Source organism: Brachionichthys hirsutus, chromosome 9, assembly GCF_040956055.1.
Source record: "Brachionichthys hirsutus isolate HB-005 chromosome 9, CSIRO-AGI_Bhir_v1, whole genome shotgun sequence".
NCBI lineage: Eukaryota > Metazoa > Chordata > Actinopteri > Lophiiformes > Brachionichthyidae > Brachionichthys > Brachionichthys hirsutus.
Genome location: NC_090905.1, coordinates 4,661,773 through 4,685,263, shown reverse-complemented (window position 1 = coordinate 4,685,263; position 23,491 = coordinate 4,661,773). Strand labels below are relative to the sequence as shown.

General features: G+C 43.1%; 1 protein-coding gene across 1 annotated transcript in view; it reads left to right on the top strand.

Moving 5' to 3' along the window:
- Positions 1-23,491, top strand: part of ncanb (neurocan b) — a 64,140-nt gene that overhangs the window by 15,166 nt on the left and 25,483 nt on the right. Inside the window, exons 7-9 of the mRNA XM_068743503.1 lie at positions 302-1,150; positions 4,789-5,931; positions 19,032-19,148. Of these exons, the coding sequence (XP_068599604.1) occupies positions 302-1,150; positions 4,789-5,931; positions 19,032-19,148 (2,109 nt within the window). The remainder of the gene's footprint in view (positions 1-301; positions 1,151-4,788; positions 5,932-19,031; positions 19,149-23,491) is intronic.

The window sequence follows — 23,491 nt, the reverse complement described above, 5'->3', positions numbered from 1 at the left end:
GATCGATCGATCCTCTTCATTGTGCCAGCACTTGTACGCACATTTACGTTATGCCGTTCCAATAGCTAAAATATCACCAAATTGTAATGTTAAAGTTTTCTTTAATAGCATACATTAAGTTCATAAATAATACAGTGGCTACAGCCTCATGAATATAGCGCGAACATAAATAAATTAACGTCAGTCATGGCCCCATATTTGATCTTGTTTGAGTAGCAATAATTTGTTCACTTCCCAGAAAGGATGTTGTGTCGTGCTGCAGCAGATCAAGTTGGTGAAATGTGACTGTTGTGTGTTGCAGCTCAACAACCGGTGGGGATTCAGGCCACAGAGGTACAGGCGCTGCACCAGACCACCAACCAGGCAGCACAGGCCATTCCTTCAGCTGTGGAAGCCCAGAGCGGTGGACCTTTTCCCAAGACTTCCAGCTGGACTGGCATGGAGGATCTGGGTGATGATGGAATCCATGCTATTATTGAAATAAACTCCTCTTCTGATATCTCTGAGGAGCATATCGGCGTGCATTCGAGGCCAGAGAAGGGTTCGGATGAAAAACAAGATGGACCCTTAAGCAGCCGATCCATTCATGAAGAATCCGATAGCTTAAAGAGTAACAACATCTCAGACCCAACTGGCCACGGGAACGTGGAGAGTCATGGAGGTGCTACTCATGAAGAAGATGACGGTCAGTTTGGGTCATCTGATGCAACGCCGTTTGCCACAGGATCGCCCACTCACCAGCCTCAGACTACAAGTGGTGTGTTGGCTCAGATTGTTAACACTCTGATGAAGCCATTTAGGTACTGGACTGGAAGTGACAAGGTGGAGGGAACGCAACAGGGAGCGTCGGTGCCTGAAGAAAAAGGATTGAACCATGCACGTGGAGAATCACCCAGTAGGAACCCAAGTTTACCAAAACCCAGCGGCAGCAAAGGCAGCATGGACAATGCTATCATAGAGCACATGAGTGGTGGTGTTTCCTTCAGGGCTACTACCAGTGGAATACTGAGTCCAGTGGAAGGCCTGTCTGAGCAGGAGAAAGAGGTGATACCACTGATTCGATTAGAGCCTGCAGTCGAAAGCACAGGGCAAAGTGAAGCCGTGACACAGCAAGGAGAACAAGCCTCCTGGCCTCCATTAACTGTTAAAGGTATGAACATATCTGTGTGTTTGTTGGTCTTTAAGGTTTACCTTTATCCATTCAATCATCAAACTGGGTGTGAGATTGAAACATGAATGAGAGAGAATTGAAACTGTTCTGTTTGGAATGGAGGTGTGATGCATTTTAATGTCAAAGGAAAGTACAAATGTTTTTGTCATGCATTTAGTCTCGCTGTTCAGCTTTCTCTTCTTTTACCTCTGGTACCCTGTAATATATTCATCCTCTGGGCAATTTGAAGTATTGCTGAAGATTTAATTCAACAGTAATTGCAAAACAAAAACAAAAAGGGCATGCCACATAAATAAATGCCGAATGTTGCAGCGAAGGCTCTTTTGCTGTTATTCTCGTGCTTTCTGACTGTGTTTACAGAACATGCTGAAAGTTGAATTTTAATCTACTTTGATGATATAAAAGGCTCGCATATGCATTGTCTGTTTACGACAAAACAGACCTGAATCACAAATTAAAGCTTATTTCCGGAGCCAAAAAAAAAACCCATTAGACTTAAAAATAACTGGTATTAAAAAAATAGAAAATAAAACACCAGACATTGGGAGGAGTTTAAGAAGTCTGAACTCAGACACAAAGAAAGAAAGACGTGCTCTGGGGAGCACAAGAGGGCTCGATAAAAGCAGGGCTCCGTTGAGTGTGTGTGTGTGTGTGTGTGTGTGTGTGCGCACATGCTGAAGAACCCGGAGGCCCAGTCAGACAGCTAACATCCACAGTGGAGCGATGCAGTTCAGCACAACCAAGGAGACAAAGGGCCACTGTTTTTAGTTCAGGTCTTTTTTTAAAACAACCTGGCAACAAACCCAAAATCACCTCTGTAGGTTTTAACTACAGGACGGTAGGCGGACTAAAGATTAGAGCTCAAGACTGGGGTATTGCTGAATCATTAATTACTTCCTGAATCCCCTCCTCCACATCCTCAAATAGAAATGAGAAGCGCACCACAATCACGGGCGGAGGAAATATTCTCGGCATCCATTTATGGGAGAATGCAAACAAAGACGAGTTTCCTCCACATCCAATCAGAGGACTCATTCAATCAGCAAACTTTATGAATATAAACACTCACTGAACATGCTTACCTGACATCTGATGGTAGCCCTGAGGCATTCATGAAAATCCAAGCCTCATTCGACGTGCATTATTCACCACCATATCCAATTAACATTAAGGCTTGGCATCACTTGCCAATCACGCTCACCTAAATCTATGTCTCTGCCAATTAGGGCCCGGCTGTCTGAAGGCTGGCGTTAATGATCACTACAGCAAGGATATGCAGCAGAAGAACGTAGATGAGTAGTGCGGGAGAGGGGGACGATGATGAAAGAGGGGTTGGAAATAGTTGTTTCTTTCTTTAATGTTGCTGTGATGGAAAGCTTCCCAGCTGCTGCCTCTTCAACAACTAACCTCAGCGCGCTGAATTAGCTCTGTTATTGTACACCGCGGGCTATTCCTTGGATGTCAGCGCTTCTTAGTAACTGTTGTTGCCTCTGTAAATTGGAGGTGGATGCAGAGCTTGGGGCTGCGGGCAGTATCGTCGCAAGAAGCATTAGAATTCAAGCATTTGTTCGATTAATTTGAATTTATTTTGCAAAAGTCTATGAATTTAGAGCGATACCTTCAGCTGCCTCCCCTCTAAGGGGAATATTTAGAATATTTTAACAAATTAAATAGCGTTTTCTATGCTCCTAGCGGCGTTAGCTGCCTCCAGTAAAAAGCATGCAGAATTTGAATAAGCTCTAAATGACTGTCAAGAAAATGCATGATATGCTTCAAGCTGCAGACTCAAGCGATGTGATGTAAGACAGCGAGGTCGGCGCGATGACACTCGGTGCAGATGCTCCTGATATGATTCACATTGACATGCTATAACTTCCCCTCAGTCTCTATTATTAGATGCTGTATTTCCAGATGGGCTGAGGTGACAGTAGCAGCAACTCTCTTTCTCTTTTTGTGACCGTCATTGTCAGGCTCAACTCGCACAATTTAATATCATATCTGGCCGACCCACGAGAGATTCTTTCAGCCCGTTGCCTCTGGTAAAGTGAAGTCAGCACAGCAGACCCCCTTGTGATACAAGTGCACGATTACCAAAAGGGTTTATTGTAGGTGTTTATAGCAACTTGGCGTTGAGATTTGGCTTTTCCACCAACATATTTGCAGCATCTGAACTGAACTTTAAACTTGGATGACTTAATGGTGCCGTTTTGCACCATTAAGTCATCCAAACCTTATATCTTATTGTCTCTTTTAATGTATTACATGGCTCATTACTAAAATGATCAAAACCAGATTAATGTGTTTAATTAGTCTTATTTTAAATGTACGTAATCTGCTATTTAGATTATTGATGGGACAATTACAGCGGTCTGCAGGGCTCTTTGAGATGAACCTCAGGCTCATAAACCTTGCTTGGGAAAAATGCAACGGCGGACCCGCTGAATAATTTACAGACATTTTAATGTTTTATGCATGGATTTATTTGTGTATGTCCCCCCCCCTCTTGCATTATTTTGCTGTGCTGGGTTATGTTACACACCTCCTGGTGTATTACTATATTTCCCAGATATGTCGGCTGAGTCAAAGACAGCCGATCCGAGCATTGATGATGGCAGCGGCACCTTGATTCCACCCCGAACCTAAAAAAAACACACCATTCACGAGTCACATGTGTCAAGAGAATGAATCATTGATGCCGTAAACTGTGTCTGATTTCAAGCCGTAAGCTGATGAAGCACAGTGGAGCGTGTCGTCTGAATAAACAGGTCGAGATGGGGCAAGTCATTTCGTTATCATGTTGGAAGCGCTCCTGTCTTTTTCCACATGGCTTCTCGCAGCTCCGTGCCCTGCAGGGTTTGGGGTAGAAGAATTCAGAGAGAATAAGCAAATGGGGACATAGTATAGATTATTGTGGAATTATTCGATATATTTTGATCCTTTCGGGTTGTTTCTGTCTCTGTGTGAATGGATGTTCATGTGTGTTTGTGTGTTTGTGACCCCAGTCTTTGTCCATAAACTCCATTAAATGTGTATTACTGATCAGGTCCACTGGAGAGCACAGAAGGACAAACAGTAGAGCGCCACCTCAAGAGCCAACAGTTCCTCTGAGGCGAATTCAATGCTAATCTAAATTCAAATTGTTAACCTCAACTCAAAAACACTATCTTATGAGTGGCTGACCACATCCAGAATTCTTACAATATAAAAAGACCCAAACCTTTATCCTGATTAAAATTTTAATGGGTTCTTAATTTTTGCAAGCCCATTTATGTGGCATAAATGGAAATTATGAAAGAACCAACACTTGGAAATGAGAGTACAAAATTCTTAGATTTATCTGTCCCTAGACTAACCCCGTCCTGTGAGCACAGGAGAATGAAACCTACACAACATGAAACAAGACACACTGAGCTGTGCTCAGATTGCTTGTCCTACTATTCACGTCATTCACACGAATTTTTAAACTGTGCTGTAAAAGATATGCAGGGTTCATATCAGCTAGACTTAATTTTACTTGGTAATTACACATCTATTCAATTAATTCACCCCTCCTCTGCCCTCCCACATAATGAGCTTGTATTAATTAGTCTTTTCTGTCTTTGTTTTATTCCCTTTAGAATTCACTGTATCAGGTTCCAATGAGAGAACGCCACCCACTGAACATGTCAATGAAACTGCAACTCCTCCTGGAGGAAGCCCAGCTCGTCCTCCTACTCCAAGCAGCCACTTTCAATGGGACATTGTGTCCACACGGGATTCCAAATTAGGTCACCCTGTAACCGTGGAGTCGGTGGAAAAACATCCCACCTGGGTGCCAATGGAAGCCAAAGCAAGCCCCCTTGAGGTGATGATCCTTCCATCATCCCTTCAACAGGACAACCTGGAAAACTATTCAGGCCACGGAAAGGACCAGGAAGGAGAAGGTGCTAATACTCCGTCGGAAGCTACAACTGCATCAGGGGAAGAGAGGGAGATGGATGGGAGTGGAGAAGGAACAATCTTTGACGGCCTGTTTGGATTGAAAGCCAGACACATGGACAGAAATACACACACCACTCTGTCCCAGTTGCAGGTAGTGAAGCAGCCTACCACCCCACCCCAAGGCTCCCATCAACCGGACACAGCGGCGGAGGCCAGGGGAGAGATCCTCTACATCCATCGGCCTGCTGACAACCTTTTGTCTACCCACTCACAAAGAGGAGAGAGTGGCCTCAACTTGGGTTTTACTCCTGTGTTCCGGAAGCACAGCAAAGACACAAAGAGAGAAGAGGCGGTGGCGTCCACAGCTGATGACATGATGGAGGTGTTGGCAACCTCCGAGGTGACCACATTGGAATTTGAAACCAGACATGCACAGAGGACATACCCTGCCACCACAGGACAGTCCTCAGGCACAGCTGCAACTGAGGAGCCATCGATTTCTATTTCATGGGTTCGGGAAGAAAGGGGGGAACCAGCAAGCACTCCTGACCTGCAGGGCCACCTCTCGGCGACCCCATCGCCCAGCGGGCGGTCTCAAACGACTGCAGGTGGCATTCAGTTGACTGCCTTCTCGTCAGTCTCCAACTATGGTGCCACAGAAATGGAATCCAGGTCTCCAGTGTCAGAGTCCTCTGTGGTTGGAAGTCAGTGGACACCTCTCAAAGGCACGGGACCAAAGACGGCCGGCGACAGAACATCTGCGACAATAGACAGCAACGACACAAACAACCCCTTCGATATTCTTGTACCCAAGTGGGCCTTTGGTCTCATCCCATCAGGTATGTTCATTCCCCCCACTGTTCCTGATGAATGAGCATCAATGTCATTATTCACCGCATAATTAAAAACGATTATCTCATCAGTAGCAAGTAATTCAATTACGTGCGAGAGACAGAAATGTGACTAATATCACCATTCCCGAGTAAAAGCAGTTTGCTCGTACCGTCCTTCTGCAAACAACATCCAAGTCGACTTCTAGTTCCTTTTGTTTCATACTCCTTCTGCTCTCACTCCTACTCAAAGCAAACATCATGCACCACATAGGGCTTGTTCTTTCTCCTTGGTTTCCTATCCGCGTCTTTTCTTCTCCCTTCCTCCGACATCGGTGTGGAGAGACGGCTCCAGACTGCGAGGCAGTGCGTTGAGGTGAGGCCAACTAGGTCTCAGTAAAGTAATTAGCGGGTCAGAGTGAATGCAGTTTTGTGAGCTGGAGAAAGACAGAGAATCCAACCCCCCAACAAAATCAATGTGGACACAAACTACAAGATTCGACTTGTAATTGAATGCAGACTCTCATTTTCTCTGTGCTTACTCAGCTTTTTTGTCTTGTATTCGATTCAACTGATTCCTTCTTACTCACTCACTCAATCTCCAAAGTGGTCATTCAACACAATGAACAGTATCCGTCTCTCTAATTGTCTCAGCACGCTCGCATTCATTTCTTTTGAAAGTTAATTGACTCGCTAGGGTGGCAAAAAAAGAAAAAAAAGAACATAAACTATCTTCTCACCTCTCATCTGATCCTTGTCTAAAACTTTCTGTATTCTGTAACCAGCATTTAAAGATGTTGAACAACCACTAATAATGTAGTTAATAGCCTCTTCCAATTACACATGCCTTCGGAGAACATTTTGGAATATGTGTAACAGACAGAAATTTGCCTTTCACTGTTAAATTACTTCCAAATATGGTATATTTTCAGAAAGGCTGTACTAGCAGTTCTTTTAAATTTAACATTTGACTCAAAGATCTTCACTCATAGAGCTTCACCACTTTATTGCCTCCAATCTTCGTATATGTATGACTTTCCCAGGGGAACCATTATTTGCCCAATTTGCGTGAACGTTTGCAGGAGGTTCTGCAAAGTGGTGACTTGTCTTCTGCCTTAACGGAAGGATATTTTGATGAAAGCACCGCATCGAGCTAACAGCAGCGCAAAGGCTCCACACGGTTACATTTTTTTTTGTTCACATGCTCGATCAAATGCTTACAGCTGAGCATGATCATGAAACTAAACGTATTATTTTATTTATTGAGCAGTTAATTAGCATTTTATACATCATACTACTTATATGCACACACTCGTACCTCAAGGGCACTCTTCAGATTAAATGGTAATCTAAATACACAATTTAATAGATAGAAAGCGGGAGATGAGTACTCGAGTGCGCTTTTGTCTTTGTCAATTTGTCTAACATGGTGGCATTTGAAGGGACTGAGTGGTCCTGCTCTTTGTGAGTGATTAGAAGGCTGAGAGCCCCTCCCTCAGACTGACCTTTTTTAGCTATTATAGTTCTAGTACAGAGAAAATTATAGCGATGGCTGTCTTCCCATTAAAGCAGGGAGCCACAGACACAGAGGATGTAAAGGGCATAAGTATAGTGGGAGTGGAGGACGGAGATGGTTGTATTCTCTATGATACAGTAGTAGGAAGTACCGTAATTCTCGGTGTACAAGCCGCTACTTTTTTCCAATATTTTGAACCTTGCGGTTTATGCAACGACGCGGCAAATTTACGTATATTTTCCCACTTTCGTTACGAGCCGTGTTTTGTTAAAGCCTATTTATTTTCGTTACAAAATTAACGCCCGCCCGCCCGGAGGGAAAGCCCCGCTTGCGCGTAGCTGGGGAGATCTGCGAGAAGGGCCCGGCGCTCGTCCAGAGTCGCCGCCGCCGGACCGCCGTACCCGGTCCCCGCCGCCTGTCCGCCATCCGCTACGCGGCGTCGGACGCGCCGCGTAGCGGGGAAGGAACCCACCCCCTCGACCTCCCGGGCGTCCCCACCCCTGCCGCACCACGCTCCCGCGGACGGAGGATGAGGGGCACGGGGGCAAGGGGGACGGGGACACCCCGCCAGGCGGGCGCGCGCGCCGCGCAGCCTCCGACGGGCGGAGAGGGGAGGGCGACGGGGCGACTGCTCCCCCAGCCGCGGCTCGAGCCCGGCCCCGCTTCGCACCCCAGCCCGACCGACCCAGCCCTTAGAGCCAATCCTTATCCCGAAGTTACGGATCTGATTTGCCGACTTCCCTTGATCTAACATGCCAGACGCTGTTCACCTTGGAGACCTGCTGCGGATATCGTTACGAGCCGTGTTCCGTTAAATAGCATTTGTCTTAATGCACTTGCGGCTTACGAATATGTGCGGCTTATTTTAGTACAAAATATATATTTTTTTTAATTCAGTGGGTGCGGCTTTTTCACAGGTGCGCATAATAGTTCAGCAATTACGGTACATGACCTCTTTAATCAATGATCATAGACCAGAATATCAATCCCACGAGTCTCCAAAGAGCACAATGGTCCTCCTTATCTGCACCTTCTTGCATGCTCATTTCTTTCTTTGTTTTCTTTACATTTCTTTGCATCAGTTCTCATTCATTGTTTTCATCAGAACGGTCTCCACTCATCTGAGTCCTATTTGGTCATATATCATAAGTGATAAGAAGCTGCAACAGGATACAATACCGCATTCAGCTTTCCAATCCCCCCCCATCGCTCTTGCTTCAGTTAAACCCACACCGCTGGTTGGACACACACACACACACACACACACACACACGAAACAAAATGTGTGAGAGGAAGCTTTTGTGCTGCAGGAGATTTGTGTCCAAGGCTGTGAGGAAGAGTGAACTAGTGTTTGTGGGGAGCTGAGATACCAAACCTACATGCAGTAGTACTCAGATGTCAGGCTTATCTTTGGCAGCAGAAGTGTGACTCGGGCAGCTTCTTGTGTCTGGAATAGTTTCTAGAGTGCACGTTATGTAATTTGAGGCGTTTTCAACTAAATATTTTACGGATTTTGACGCAAATCCTATGAGAAAGTCGTCATGTGATTTTTGTCCAAGCATTGTAGGGATTAACCACAAAGTTCGAGGCAAATATCACTTAAGTTTCCCTATCCTAGGCTTTCTTACAGACATGTTAACATGCAATAGCAGAAAATTCACATTTATTTCACCTGAAGAAAAAAACTGCAGGTACTCATTCAACCAGAGTCCATTCTGACTAGTTTGATTAAGAATGTAATTAATGTATGATTATATAAATAATTATAAAATTAAACATCAATTCATTCAAAGTATGTAATTTATTATGTAATTTATGCTCATAACATTTAAAAATGACATACACACACAAAAAAATAATACATCACTGAATTTGTCTTAATCCTCTTCTGCAATAAAATAAACACATTTCATATTTTATCTTATTTTCAATTACCGTACCCATATTATCATTTCTATGTTGTATAATCTAAAAGGCATTGCATTAACTCAGAAGTCACAATATTGATTTATAGTCAAAAGGATTCCAACAAGCATGGATAATGACCGAAGCCTGCCAGAGCACTGGCATCCGGCTGTTTGGCATGACAAAGCAAATTGGATGGATACAGTAATGTCAGTTGTCTGTACAGCCTTTAAATGACCAATGCCATTCTAATACGGTACTCTGGAAAAGGTGTGCAGGATGCCTCTGAATTCTAGCCGTTCTAACTAAAGCCTTGTCCAAGGCTCAAGAAGGACCAGAGCTCAATTACATCAATTACACTGCAGTCCCTAAACAAATTAGAGGGTTACATTTGAAGGCGAAGAACCAGTGTTGTGTATGTGTGTAGCAGGTAAGTTGAGACAGGGGTAGACTGGGTGGCAAATTATCCGTGTTGGTGTGTGGATGCTCACTTTGATTGCTGCCCGTCTCGAGCAGCAACAAGACACATTCTCAATGCACCATATAGAAGTATATCGATTTTCCAGCCTCTCCTCTGCTGTGTCTCCCATATTTTTTCCATTCATTCCTTATTCTCAATCTTTCCCTGACTGTTTTTTTTTCTGTCTCTCTTGCTCACCATCTCCCTGACTTTTATTACTCCGCCGTTCATTGTTACGACTCTCTATGGCAAAATGTTTCGATAGCCTCTTGAATTCCAGTGTGGTGCGACAGAAGGCAGTCAATTGCCGTCTAACCATATCTGTCCCCTGCATGAATGTCAGCCCCAGCAGGACTCTCATCGCTGCCTTTTTGAATCAAAGAGTCACCTCCCTTATATTCATCCATTACCTAACCTGCAATCCTTCTAAGTTCTATTTCTCTCCGGGGTTTTCCCCTTTCTTTCTTTTCATGGTATAATGCTACCAATTTTTCATATGAAACACTCCTACTCAATATGATTTGCTATCGGCTGCTTCACATTAAATGAACGGGATTTGTTAAAGAACGGCCCCGGGGGACTCTGGCTTCCATCATGATGTAGAACAAAACATCACTTCTCGCCGCTCTACTCTGACTGAGCATTGGCTTCTTGTATCCGGGTATCCGGGGGAACAATGAAACAACTGAAGAGATTATCTTAAATTCTTTGTGGCGATAAGTGCGTTTTTTTGTGTTTATCAATGACTGTTGACTATAATGATTCACGTCAGTTTGGCATGGACTGAATGTAAATATCAAATATGTGAAATCGAACTCTCCAGTTCCTGGAAAAAAAACAGAATCCTCATCAGAACACTCGGGCTGCTGATCACACAGAATCAACCATGTTTATTACAATGCATCAGCCCAAAGAACTGGCCAATGCATCTTCAGCTTATGCCAGCACTATAGCTAACAGGCATGCTATCAGATCTATGATTAAAGCTACCCTTTGGCCCTATACAGTATGTATCTTGAGTGATTTACACTGAGATTGCATCCAGAGATTAAAGAAGTGCTGTATATTGAAGATGGAGAAGGCACAAAGAATATGATTTGTGTATACCGTAATGCAAAAAGTGAAAAATATGTGCCAACAGGCTGCACTGCCGTGCATCCCGTATACTTTGATGTGTAATCTGTACACATCGTTGTCTGCAGCTGCTTTTTTTTTGTTTGTTTGTTGGCCACATCAAGTGCTTTGCCAATGAAAGACCAGCAAACATCTCACCAAGCAGTGGTGAGAAAGATATTGGCAAAATGTAGTTTCATACTTTAAAGTAAAACACACAGCAAATGTATCATTTACTGAGGGATTTTCTTTTGTGGTCAAAAGGCTTGAGCAAAAATATCAGTTACCAGAGTGTTTTCTCTGGCAGTGAGAAGTTGTGATTTATACATCTGAAAGTCAATGAAACAAACAGCCATGTTTGTAAAACTAATGCACCATCGAAATTTGGCTTTAATATTCTGCAGTGAGTCTGAAAAAAACATCAAAAACCTGTCTAAAGCAGGCATTTTTATAACATCATAAAAATGCTTTATTGTGTTGCTGCCACAACAAAACCTCCTGATTATTCAGCCTCTCGGAGCCCCATCACACACTGCTGTATTTTGCTTTCTAGATTCTATGACCCAGAGCTCCCATTATGGCAGATGAATGACTGATTTTCTTCACCGTTGCTGGTTGCAGATCTGCAGCAGTACTGAAAAACACGTTCTCTTGTTTTTATGAATATTTTCTCATCTCACAGCTCTCTAAAGATCCGTTGGTTGGCACAGCGGAGGGCTATGTGAACTTAAATAACACCGAAACGGCTAAGCTCCAGTTTTCCGTTTCCCTGGGCACAACATATGCTTTTTTTTAATCATGTATTTGTTTTGTTAGTACAGTGCCTTATGCTCTCACACACACACACAGAAAGCACTGTTGTGAGAGAATTTGTGGCCTTTTACTAACATCCACGCATTTCCATAACCGAACAATTCCAAATTTTAATTGGAGGTTCAGCAACACAGTTCTCATCGGAAATAAGAGTCGTAATATAGCAAAAGTAAAATATGGTGAACATTTACTCCCCCCCTGGCTTTTGGAGATGTAGTCAAACAACCTGGTTCAATGAGGAATAAACCTGCAAAGGGAAATATCCAGACGCACAAGCAGATGAAACCATCAAATGCTCGTCGATGCATTCGGGCATCATCACCTCCTCTCATTTTATTGCAGTCATTGTCATTTAGCGTGTCTTTAAACCAGATAAGAGACGACCTCTGCTGAGCCCGTATGTCAACCCATTTAAAAAGACAGACAGCCGCTCAATGAGAGAGGTTGTTTTTTTTCAGTTCTTCTCGGATGAATTCCTATCTGAGATTTTATTGTCAGCTACAGCCCTGGGGCCCCCGAGGGTGTGTTGAGTTTCATAAAGCGACAAACAACATCACCTCTGTGTGCCGCCAATTGGTAAAAGATAGCAGGGATGGATGGAGACCGAGCGCATGGCAGCGACCTGTCAGATGGAATAGTATCCTCTGTGTGGAGTCATTTTGTGATTGGGCAAAACGCTTTGAGTCAGGTTATGTTAACTGTTACAATGGAGCATTCAGGTGCAATCAGAACTGACAGCAGGAATCGTTTCCCTTTTGTTAAAAGAATATTTCACCTCCCGATCTGTATCCAACAGGTCTGTCCTCTTAGGGGATGAGGAATGGAGACAGACTGGATGCCTACAGCCATATGGCTTTTCAGATAAATTTCTCTCTGCTCTAACGTATTGCTTTTATTACCGCTAAACAAGTAGGTTCAGTATATAACACTATATTGTGAAGCAGCGATAGAGGGCCTATTATGCCTGCAGCGGCAACATTTGAATAGCAGCATCCCTTCGATGTTGCTTGTGAATTTCCATTCTCCATTTGCAGTCGGATGCACACAGCAACTCGAAAATGGAGCCACCTGCCATCAAGGTTAACAGTGAAGAATGCATGATTTCAAATTGAGGAATTTTCCTGTTGCAGAATAGCAGCAGTGAGGATCAGTGCACCCAGCTGGGGATTATTCCGAGCTGCCGGATTGCCTGACAGACTTCACCCCCTCTCACTCGGCAGGCAGAGCAGAGCACTGGCAGGAGCGCTTGTCTCCCAGCGTCAGTCAAAATGCATCGCGCGTCAGCCAGCCCACAGTGGGCGGAAGGGTTGAGGGGTCCCTTCATGCAGGACTCGTCAAACACACCCACACATCTGTTCCAGTGGGGAAGGACTCGTAGATGTGTGAGCAATCAGATGCTGAATCTGGAAGTGTAACTTGCAGACTGCGAGAGTTGTAGAAAGGTAAAGGGTATGTTTGCAAATGACAAATGGTGGCCCAGAGCAATTTTGAAAAGCAAGTTTCTGCTGGCAGTGGCCGCTTCCTGGTCATGTAAAGTAGTTCCTGTTGCGTTTAAACAAACACCACAAAGTCTAGGCTCATTAGTCAGGATTATTATATAACTTGTGATGTAAGCAGATCCCATTAATCATCCAGCCATGAGTGTTCAGTTCAGTGATTGTAAAAAGCGTGTTCGTTTGAATAACAATGCACGTCACAAAATCATTCATGGTATGTCAGTGACAGCAGATGTTCCACCCACTTAGTTAAAAAAAAAAACGGTTTGTGCAAAGACTCGTTGGAGGGAAGACACGGGGGGGGTGAAGGTGGATACAATGTGTTTGTGATGATAAAACAGGATGGATTATTTTCCCAACACTTTGACAGCCCAGATAATGTAATTTATTTAGGATGCATTGAGAAGGCACAAGTGGTGCTCTTGTAGCGATGCTCTCTCAATTTCATCATCAGTCTTGCCATGCAGGCCTGCTGAAAAGGGTCGTGTTGAATTGCTGCCGTGCCCCCCCCCCCCCGATTCAGTGTGACACTCGGTTCATGAGGTTCTCACTAAAAGCACATCAGCTGCTTTCTGCCGTCTCATGCTTCTGGCTCTGTAGCTAATAGCAAGTGTCATGCTTTCTGCTTGTGTGTGTGTGTGCACGCGTGCGTGTGTGTTGCTTGTGGAAACAGGGAGAAACCATTTTATTCATTTTAAGCATGGGTGTAAAGTGTAAGGGCTCCGTTCCAAAATGATGTATTTTGACTCTTAGGTCAACTCTGCTCTGTCTTGTGACTCTGTCTCCGTCAAATTACACACCAGTGTCTGAAGAGATGTAACCAAATAATAATCTGCAACACTTTTGCATATTGATGAGGCAATCTGCCATTTTAAGTACCTCGGGTCAACATTGCAGAGTGATGAGGAGTGGTGTGCAGGCGGGCTGGAACGTGTGGAGGAAAGTATCAGGTGGGCTCTGTGATAGGAGAGTGTCAGCGAGGATGAAGGGAATTGCTGCTGATCTGCAGCCTGTCCGGTGGCACAGCAACACACGGTTCGTACTCCGACCTGCACACCTCCAAACGGAATCCATCCTTTCTAGGCCCAAATTCTCCAGATGGCTTTTGAGATATCTCGTACTGCTGTCATTCTGTGCTGGCAGAGCACCTTACTCTGATGTAGTACATCTGCTTTTTCTTGCTCTATCATCGCTTAAAGCTTAAAACACAAGTTCGCTGTAACAGCCCTGGAAGTGACGATATGAATATTTGACAACACAAGCTCATTGAGCCGTCACCAAGAGGGCCGCGTTTAAGATGGCGTTATGCAGCTGAGCACAGCCGTCCATCCGGCATGCAGCCAGCTGTTCTGTACTGTCCTGCAGCATGACATTTTACAGGTGACAGCTTATCACGCTCATAGATGTGGAACACTTGAACAGACCAAATGCAAGATCTCTGTCTCAGCAAGCTATTACAAGGTTGAGTGATTTCAAGCACAGCAATGTTGTGGGTGATAAGCTGGTGTACGTCAATGTAACTGTGTGTGCATGTGCAGAGTTGCTGTGTCGTGTGCACTATATGTTTATTCCTGCAAAACTTTTTTATATATATAACAAGCTTTTCTTCAAGCTTCCATGATATTTAATGTGCTAATCACTCAGCGTCACACTTCATGGGATGCAAGGAATTTCCTTTATTGCAATTCTCTTTCATGGTCCTTTCTAAATCCTGAGTCGTCATTCGAGACTAGCTTCCCAGATATGGCACAACTTTAAGATAATTTATCTCCTGAGAGGCTTGGGGGGGGGTACCTAAAATGATCCCATGGAACAGTAAAATGCTACCAGGGGGAACATACATCCGGAACCTTTGCCCGGGACTCAAAAGGTGTACAGAGTCTGTTCAGTGAGGACTGAGACACGGGTGCAAAGCTCAGATCTGAAAGACTTTGACTTCCCTTTCATCGTTCACACAGAAAAAGAAAGACCCACAGTCGGATTGGAAGAGGCGAGATATTTGAAGACGAGTGTGTAATTAATCATACTAGCAGCACGCTAGCAGCTTGTATTAAGAGAGGAAGAGGAATGTCTGATCGCTCCCTTTGTGACTTTCTGTCCCTCCCTGGTTGACGTTTCATAATTTGTATCCTCTCCTTCCCTCTCTGCCATGAACCAGAGTCGATCTCCCTCACTTTCCTTCCTATTCCTCTCTCTCTATCTCGTGCTTATTTTAATCTCGCACCTTCATTTCTTAGTTTGCGCACGCACGTGTTCCATGAGTATGAGTTGCAAAGTTTCAATTCAAAGAGACGAATGTTTGAAAATGAAACCAGTCGCATCTCGTTTTCGGACGTCTGTTCAGAGGTTGATTCTATTCATGTTGATCCGCTCAGACAGGACACTGCGCTGCAGTCCAGCCATCCAATAGCCACTGTCTCATCCTGTGCGCTGTACATATGCTGCCGGTGCTCAGGCTGGAGGATGCTGCTTGCGGGCAGATGGTGAAGAGCGGCAGTCTCATTTGTGTTTAATAAGTCGTTGCTAATTGTCTGCAGATTGGGTCAATGTTGTATTCTGCTGCAGCTCAGTGTTAGCTCAGACAGCACACTGCTCCGTATCAGAGCTTGGAGATGGCAACTGTTCGATGTTCCCCACAAAGTTCAAGTCTTTCTATGCTCATAGAAGAAGTCACTTAAATAAAGTGTTCCAGTGCCGTACTCCACTGGAAATAGTTTTACTTGCTGTAATATTAACAGCTTACACAGCTCACTTGCTTTAATTTGTGTGAAATAACAGCAATTATGTTTCCTGTTGTGTCTCTATAAGCACAATCGGCCCACGTTGTTACCACATGGGCTCTTTGAACATGCTATAAATTATTTTAAGAGCATTCATAGAACTCGTCCGTTTTGGACATGATTTGCACCCTCGGTCATTATATGAAACAACAAACAACAACAAATTCCTGATTGATGCTAATCCGTATTTCAGCCAGTCGTTCTCCCGCCTCCAACAATCCTTCATCCTGCACATTATTTTTTTTTTAAATGAGAGAATCAGAGCATATTGAGACGGGCAGCGCAGGACCAGGAGGGGAAGACGACAAACCATTAGCACACATGCACATTTTAAATTCTAAATAAATACAATCAGTGGTGATCTTTGTTGTTACCCCAAGTCGGTTTTGCTTTAACTTCAGAAACTTTTCTTTTTGAGCAAAATGAGCAAAATAAATGCATATAAATGATTAACCACAGTTGTCACATACTGGCTTTGCTCAATTTTTTCCAGTGATTCCATCCACTTAAATCCCCAAGGAGCTTATGGATTCTCTTTAAGATATGTCACACTCATTCACGATGGCAAGGAAAACCCTGTGCAGGATTAATGCTGATAGAAACACGAGCCGACTAGTAGAACGGCCATGAGGCATTTATCTTTAAGCTACCGAGGCATTTCTCGCTAACGTTACTCGATGATGTGGTCCTCAGCTGTCATTGCCCACTGTGTGCATCAGTGGCTTTTGTACTGCAGGAGATTTGTGTCCACAGCCATGAGTAAAAGTGAACGAGTGTTTGTGCAGCTGAGATAGCGTTTATGCAGTCGTAGTCAAATGTCAGACTTATCTTTGGCAGCAGAAGAGTGACTCGGGTCTGGTGTCTTGTGCATACAGTCCAATTTGAGGCGTTTCCTACTAATATTTGAGTGTATTTGTGCAAATCCTATGAGAATGTCATCATGTCATTTTTGTCCAAGCAAACATCCCACAGTGTCCTGAACCTGAAATAGTAAAGAGATGGGATGCTTTAGAGATTGCAAGAAAATAAATCTTAAAAATAAAAATAAAAAAATCACATAAAATCCTCTATTAATAGTCATTTCTGGTTAACAGACTTTTCTCATGGACATGCCTTATAGACGAAAAGTCACATTGAATTCACCTGAAGTAACATCTATAATTTAAACCTAACCTTCTAACTAGTTTGGGTAATTTAGAATGTAATTGAATATATTATTGTGAAATAATGTATAAATGCAGAAAACATAATTATTGAATATAATCAATATTTAAAGCCTGTATATTGTTCTGTTCTCTGGAACAATAGGATAACCGCTTTTTAGCTGAGGTGATTTGGCTATTACCTACAAAGGTATAACATTCTGTTATCATATGCTCATAATATTTCAAAATAACACACACACACTATTTCAAACTCCATAAAATACCACCTTGATCTTTCAGCAAAGACATTGACTTTCACACTGGATTAGAGAAACCAACTGCAGAGAATTCAAGGCCCTGTGAGAATTTGTTTTTATTTAAGTGCTGCCTTTAAAGACTTGTTTTTATAATGCGTATCATTTGGACTGTGCGTGTACTCGGTGTATAAGTTTAAGCCATTCTTCATATTGTATCAGATGTTTTACTGAGGAGTTGCAGAGGAAGCTGTTCAAGGTTTTTGCCGATAATTTCCTGCCAACAACAATAGAATCAAAAGGCAGACTACATTACATTCACACTCCAGTATAAACTGAGATACATGCCCAAACTACAATCTCAAAGAAGCCACATGCCTGCGAAAATGTTAAGTATTGCAATAAAATGTTTGTTTTTACTTTTTGTTTGTACGTTATTAGTCAAGAGCAGAGGAGATTATGGTGATCTGTGTTACTCACTAACAAAGTACTGGTTAGAGTTTCCTTTATTGTACCCGAGTGTCATGGAGGGGAATAACATGGCGATCTCCCTCAGTGCATCGTTAACCTTCAAGCAATGTATGATTTCTGAGCACGTACAGCATTTTGTTTTCCTCCCAGCTGTTGATTTAAGAAATGAACGTGTCTCTAATGGTTTTTCTCATTCAGAAAATGACTTTGATGCATTTTAAAAGGCAGCCTTTCCGTCGTCTCTCCTGACCAGTGCATCGGCGGCAGCATCTCTGCTGCTGTGAGAGTCTATCTCCCTGTTTCACAGGAAATTGAACACATATTCAGATGAAGTGAACTCCGTGTTCTGCACAGCATCTCTGTGCTCATACACCATGAAGTGAATCTGCATTATTATGGAGAAGATGCAGGGTATTAGATGGCCTGACAGGCTGTGTCATGGGCTGCAACCCTATGAGGACTGGATCATGAAAAGACAGTTCGTCTAGATTCTAGACAATTCCCCACAGTCCTTCTTTGCACTCGGAACAAAAACGCCTGCGCTGCGGTTTAACTGTCCTTGTCAAATACTCCTCCTACCTCAACCCCATCCTAAAATATAAGAGCAATAATTATGTCTTAATCTCTTCCATCTTCACAATTCATTCAGGAAAATATTTCCCCTGAAGAGGCATGGAGTTACAACCCAGCAGCATAAAATGTGTTTATTACCTCCTCTGCAACGTTGTTATGTGCCATAAAAATACGTCCCCACGCTGGGACGTATGACTGGGTGATGATCGGCTAATTTACGAGGACCTTGTCTCATCAGTCGGACCTGTGAAGAGAGGCATGAGAACAGTGGGAGGGGTTGACTCAGCACATCGTCCTTCGGCTGGCGAGCATCAGTCATGATAAACAGGTGCAACAACAGCCAATCCATCACCTTGTAGAAAGTCATAGAGACAGAGACAAGACGGTGGAGTAGTGTCTGCCCACTCTACTCTGTCTGTCTCTATCAGAGGATGGGCTCCGTCAGGGTAATGAGAGGGGTATAATACTGGCTTCCTGCCCTTCGTAGTCTTTCAAAGCACTCGTATTGTTCTTTTCTCCACAAAGTAAAACAGAAAATCACATTAAACCCTGCTCCTCTCTTCCACTCTGTCCGTGTTTACAGTGGAGAATAACCCGTGCCAGACCAACCCCTGTCTCCATGGAGGGAGCTGCCTGCAGGAGGGCGATGGCTATAGCTGCTACTGCCCTCAGGGTTTCTCTGGAGAGAGCTGTGAGATCGGTGAGTCACTGCCAGGTCAGAGGTGAACCCTCTGTGAGCAGCAGCCGTGTACAAGCTGCTGTAAGGGAAAGATGTTGGGATAGCACTGACCACAGGCACTTGCTTTGTCATTAAATCAGGAGGAAAACATCAGGGAGTTTTCCCATATGGGCTTTTTTCCCCTCGTTGTTGGCAGGATTCCCAATCCAATCTCAAAGTCAAGAGTACATTCCCTGTCAGATCCACTTGTTTTGGATCCAGTGGCATGAAAGTTAACGGGGAGTATCCACATGTGGAAAGTCAGCCAGTTGTGAAGGGTTTGTGTGTGTGTGTGTGCTTTTCTATGTAAATGTGTGCGTTCATCTGCTGTCCCAGAACTCTTCATTCAACTGAGATGCTGTCAAAATGGGCATTTTTTTTTCCAAGTGTGTGTGTGTCTGTCATGTGAGGACACGTGGGCCACAGAGGAGGGAATGAGCTTAGCGAGGGGCGGAGGAGTTGCTTGAAGCAGCACCTCCACATGCTACTGCAGGCAAGGGAAGGAGGAGAAGAAGAAAAATCAGAAGAATGAAAAAGATTGAGATGCAGTATTGGCCAAATATCAAAATCTTTTTTTTTAAATCTATATTTTATAAGACTTTAAGAAATGCAAAAACATGAACTCCAGAGGGTTCCACTGAGCTTTAATGCATCGTACTCTTTATGTGCTCGTTGCTTGCTCAGCCCGGCTCATTGATTCTGGGTCCCGGCCAAAGAACCTCAAGTTGAACTATTGTAGATGTTTTGATCATGCACAGAAGCTGCCCTCGTGTTTATATGTGTGGAATAACTCTAAGGCTCAAGTAAACAGTTATTGGACAGATGCTTCAGCTGAAATATATTTTACTTTTAAATTACAAAATACCACTTACATGCGGTGTTTGTATGCCTTCTTGTGTGTGTGCGTGTGTGTTCCATAGTCATATGTACAGAGGACATCAGGTTGAGTTGAAGGATTAAGGGTCCTTATTCATGAACAGAGGTCACGAGAGGATCAATTTATCACTATTCTTTCATGTTTATCTCAACAATACCTATTATGCAGCATGTGGGTGTGCCTGTGCATTAACATGATCGGAGATCAATCAACAACCTGGCGGTGGATCAATTGTCAGTGACAAACACTGTCAGCTGCATGAATCCTATGCATTATGTAGTTTGTAATGATTTGCATCGATTAGTTTGATTTGTGGTTGTAATGAAAATTAGGTTGTTTGTTGTTTTTTAGAACAATCGTAATTAATGATAACATTCATTCCAACCATTTGAGAGAATTGGGTTCATAAAATATTTGTTATTTACTGATTACTTTTGCACTTGCTCGCTTTTCTTTTACGTTCTACCTCCAGGGGTGTTTAATTGCCATTTCCAGGGTTATTGAAGTGTTATGATGTCGATTACGTTCTAACCAGCTGCATATCTCGTGTTTTTTGTAAGATTAATTACAGCCAAACACAAAAACAAAAAAGGTTAATTGTGTACAACAGCAAATGCTTGACCACAGATATAGTAAATTAACATGATGCTGTTCTAGAGGAATTAGGCCGTAAGCAAAGTATGCTTTAATTACTGTGTTACATTGGTGATGTCGTGTCCTGCAGCCCATCACTCAGGGTTGATCGTCTTATCGCAGGTTCTTTCCTTCACGTTTAATGCTTCTGCTCTCCACGTGGAATGAGTATTTAGTCAAAATGAGGCACCACAGCTGCAGCGGCTTACATGCCGTCTCCTGGACTTGGCTTATAGCTGAAATTATTTGAGAAAAAGCATTTTGGGGAGCTGCATTATTGATGGCCTGTGTTTCTACTGTGGGCGTGTAGTTAATATTTATAAGGTTAGGAGAAAGATAGAAGAAGCTGTGGACATCTAGATATCCTCAAAGTCCCTCTCTTCATTTATATTCTGATTTATTGTACATTGATTTGGGGTTGGTAGTAAATGGACAATAATGCGCAACAGCCTTAAAAGCCTGAGCTGTAGTAATTAAGATAGAGTATCCCATTGATCATCGGGACTGTGTGGATAAGTCTGGATCCTGCAGCAGAATAAATGATTAACGATGCACAGAACAGCCTGTCAGAGTGACGGCCATGTGTTGAGACACAATAATGAATTATATTTTCTTTCCCCACAGCTGGAAGGATTATTTGCTGGCACTCCTGAGAATAAAATATAGCACAAAATGAATCTATAAAAATTACAAAAATAAATCAACATGAGCGATTCTCTACTGATTTGGTTCAGATAAATACATCAGATATTTCTCTCTGTCCGTCTGGCTGTGTCTGTCTCACAGATCTGGAACATTGAACGAATGAAGGGTCGGCGTTTCTGGGTCGTACCTTTTTGTTAAGATGAGGACAGAGTGTTCTTGACAGACAGAAGTTCCAGCTTCCTGAATATTTGATATCAGTGGAAGTATAGCGAGTCATTAGATTAACAGAAGGACTAATCAAGCCCTGCCATGCAGTCAAAGTCCAATGTCAAAATGAATAGTTGTTTAGCATCTCTGTCCATTCTGCAGAATAATTCAGATGAAACCACCCACCCTTTACGAAGCCTCTCAAAATAATCCTGACACTTCGTAACCAGAATAATTCATGTAGTTAACATTTTAGAAACTTTGCTTGCTGAAGCCACTTGTGTATAAGAGCACTATCTTACAATAATATCTGTAAGCAAAGTCCTGTTCTGACCCTGAAAATAAAACGGACTTGATGTTCTCCTCTATGTTGGAATGATTCTTAACTAGATTCCAGGCACCATTTTTGTTACAAAATTTACATACTGGTTCTGGAGCTTTCAAGTATTCAGATAGATAGCTTTCAGATAGAACTGGAGCTGGAGTTTGGGAAATTGTTTCTGATCGCTCGCTGTTTGTTCCTCAGGAAGAGCTCTATCGGCCCATCACACAGGCTGTCAGACCGCATAAGGAGGAAAAGAAGCTGGACAGGAACTGATTTTAGCCGTAAAACACTCAAATGCCTTTGAATCAACTTGCAAAGAGAGGGAGGAACGTGAATGCAGTCTTTTCTTCATGACCTTTAGCTGCATAATTAAGCATGAAGTGAATTTATTTGTCCTTGACCGATACTTTCATGCACAATTAATGTTTATAGTCCCTCCATATAGACCAGGAACATAGGTAATTCCAAATAGAATGAGATGAACGCAAATGAGAGCAAAAGACACACTTAATTGTACACGTATACACCCAGGAAAAGATTATGCATTTCTAAAGCGTACCTGAAGATGTACTGCACCAATAAGATGATAAAATGCGATCATCATCCTCGTTAAAAGTTAAATATCTGGGAAACATTGTCTGCATTTTGGTACCGAGCACCAGCGACGTCATGCACTCCGAGGTAGCCTTCTTTTTTAATATATAATTTCAAATGCCGAACATGCTTTAAGAACAAGACAGTAAATGATCCAAATAAATATATTACCCTGAGCCTCATCCATCCTGGATTGTTTGTAGAGGATTTTCACTCCACATTGTCCTCTTTCTGATCAATAGTCAACATTTGTGCTTTGACTTACCTCCTCCACTAAATCAGTGAGAGCTGTCAAGTCGTAGGCAACAGACACGGCGCATGCAAAACTGTCTTCCTATCATCTAACGTACTCCAGTGACATTGAGTCCGATTCTCTGGTGATTTGATGAACTCCCAGGTCAATTTCAGCAAAATAAATTGAAAATCAAATTTTCTAGCTGCGCACAGAGCAATGTCCTCGCGCTGGCTCTCTGCTTGATGGGAGGCACACCTGATGCTTTCTCTAAATTATGTTGCACGCACGCTGGCCTCATTTCCAGTCATGGTGATTAGATCTGGTTTTTTGACCCATCTTCTTCCTCTCAGCCCTCCATCATTCCTCTCTTGCTTTTTTTCCCCACGTTACTTTTCCTTTCCTTTCCTAACATTTATTTCTCCAACCACATCTTCATCCCCTTTGCTCCCATTCTTTCTCCTCTTTCATTAATCCCACTTTTCATCTCTCTGTATTTCCTCATGCTTCTCTTCTGTCATCGCTTTGCCAAATGTTCTTTTTTTTTGTTGTCTCCGATTCCTTCCGTCTTTCCGCCATGTTCTTTTCCCTTTCATCCCCTTCAGCTCTGTGATTGCATACAAGGTATATAGCACCGTCCTGCAATTGCTCCGCAGTGCAGAGATTATGAGGAAAACAAGAGGTCCAGCAGCATTTCACCCAAATAACACATTTCATTTCCTGCCATGCTTCCTGACTCCCATGCAACCCCTAACCTCCCCCTACCTTTACTCGCTGCCTCTGTGGAGCCTCCCGCTTTGTATTTTCCTATC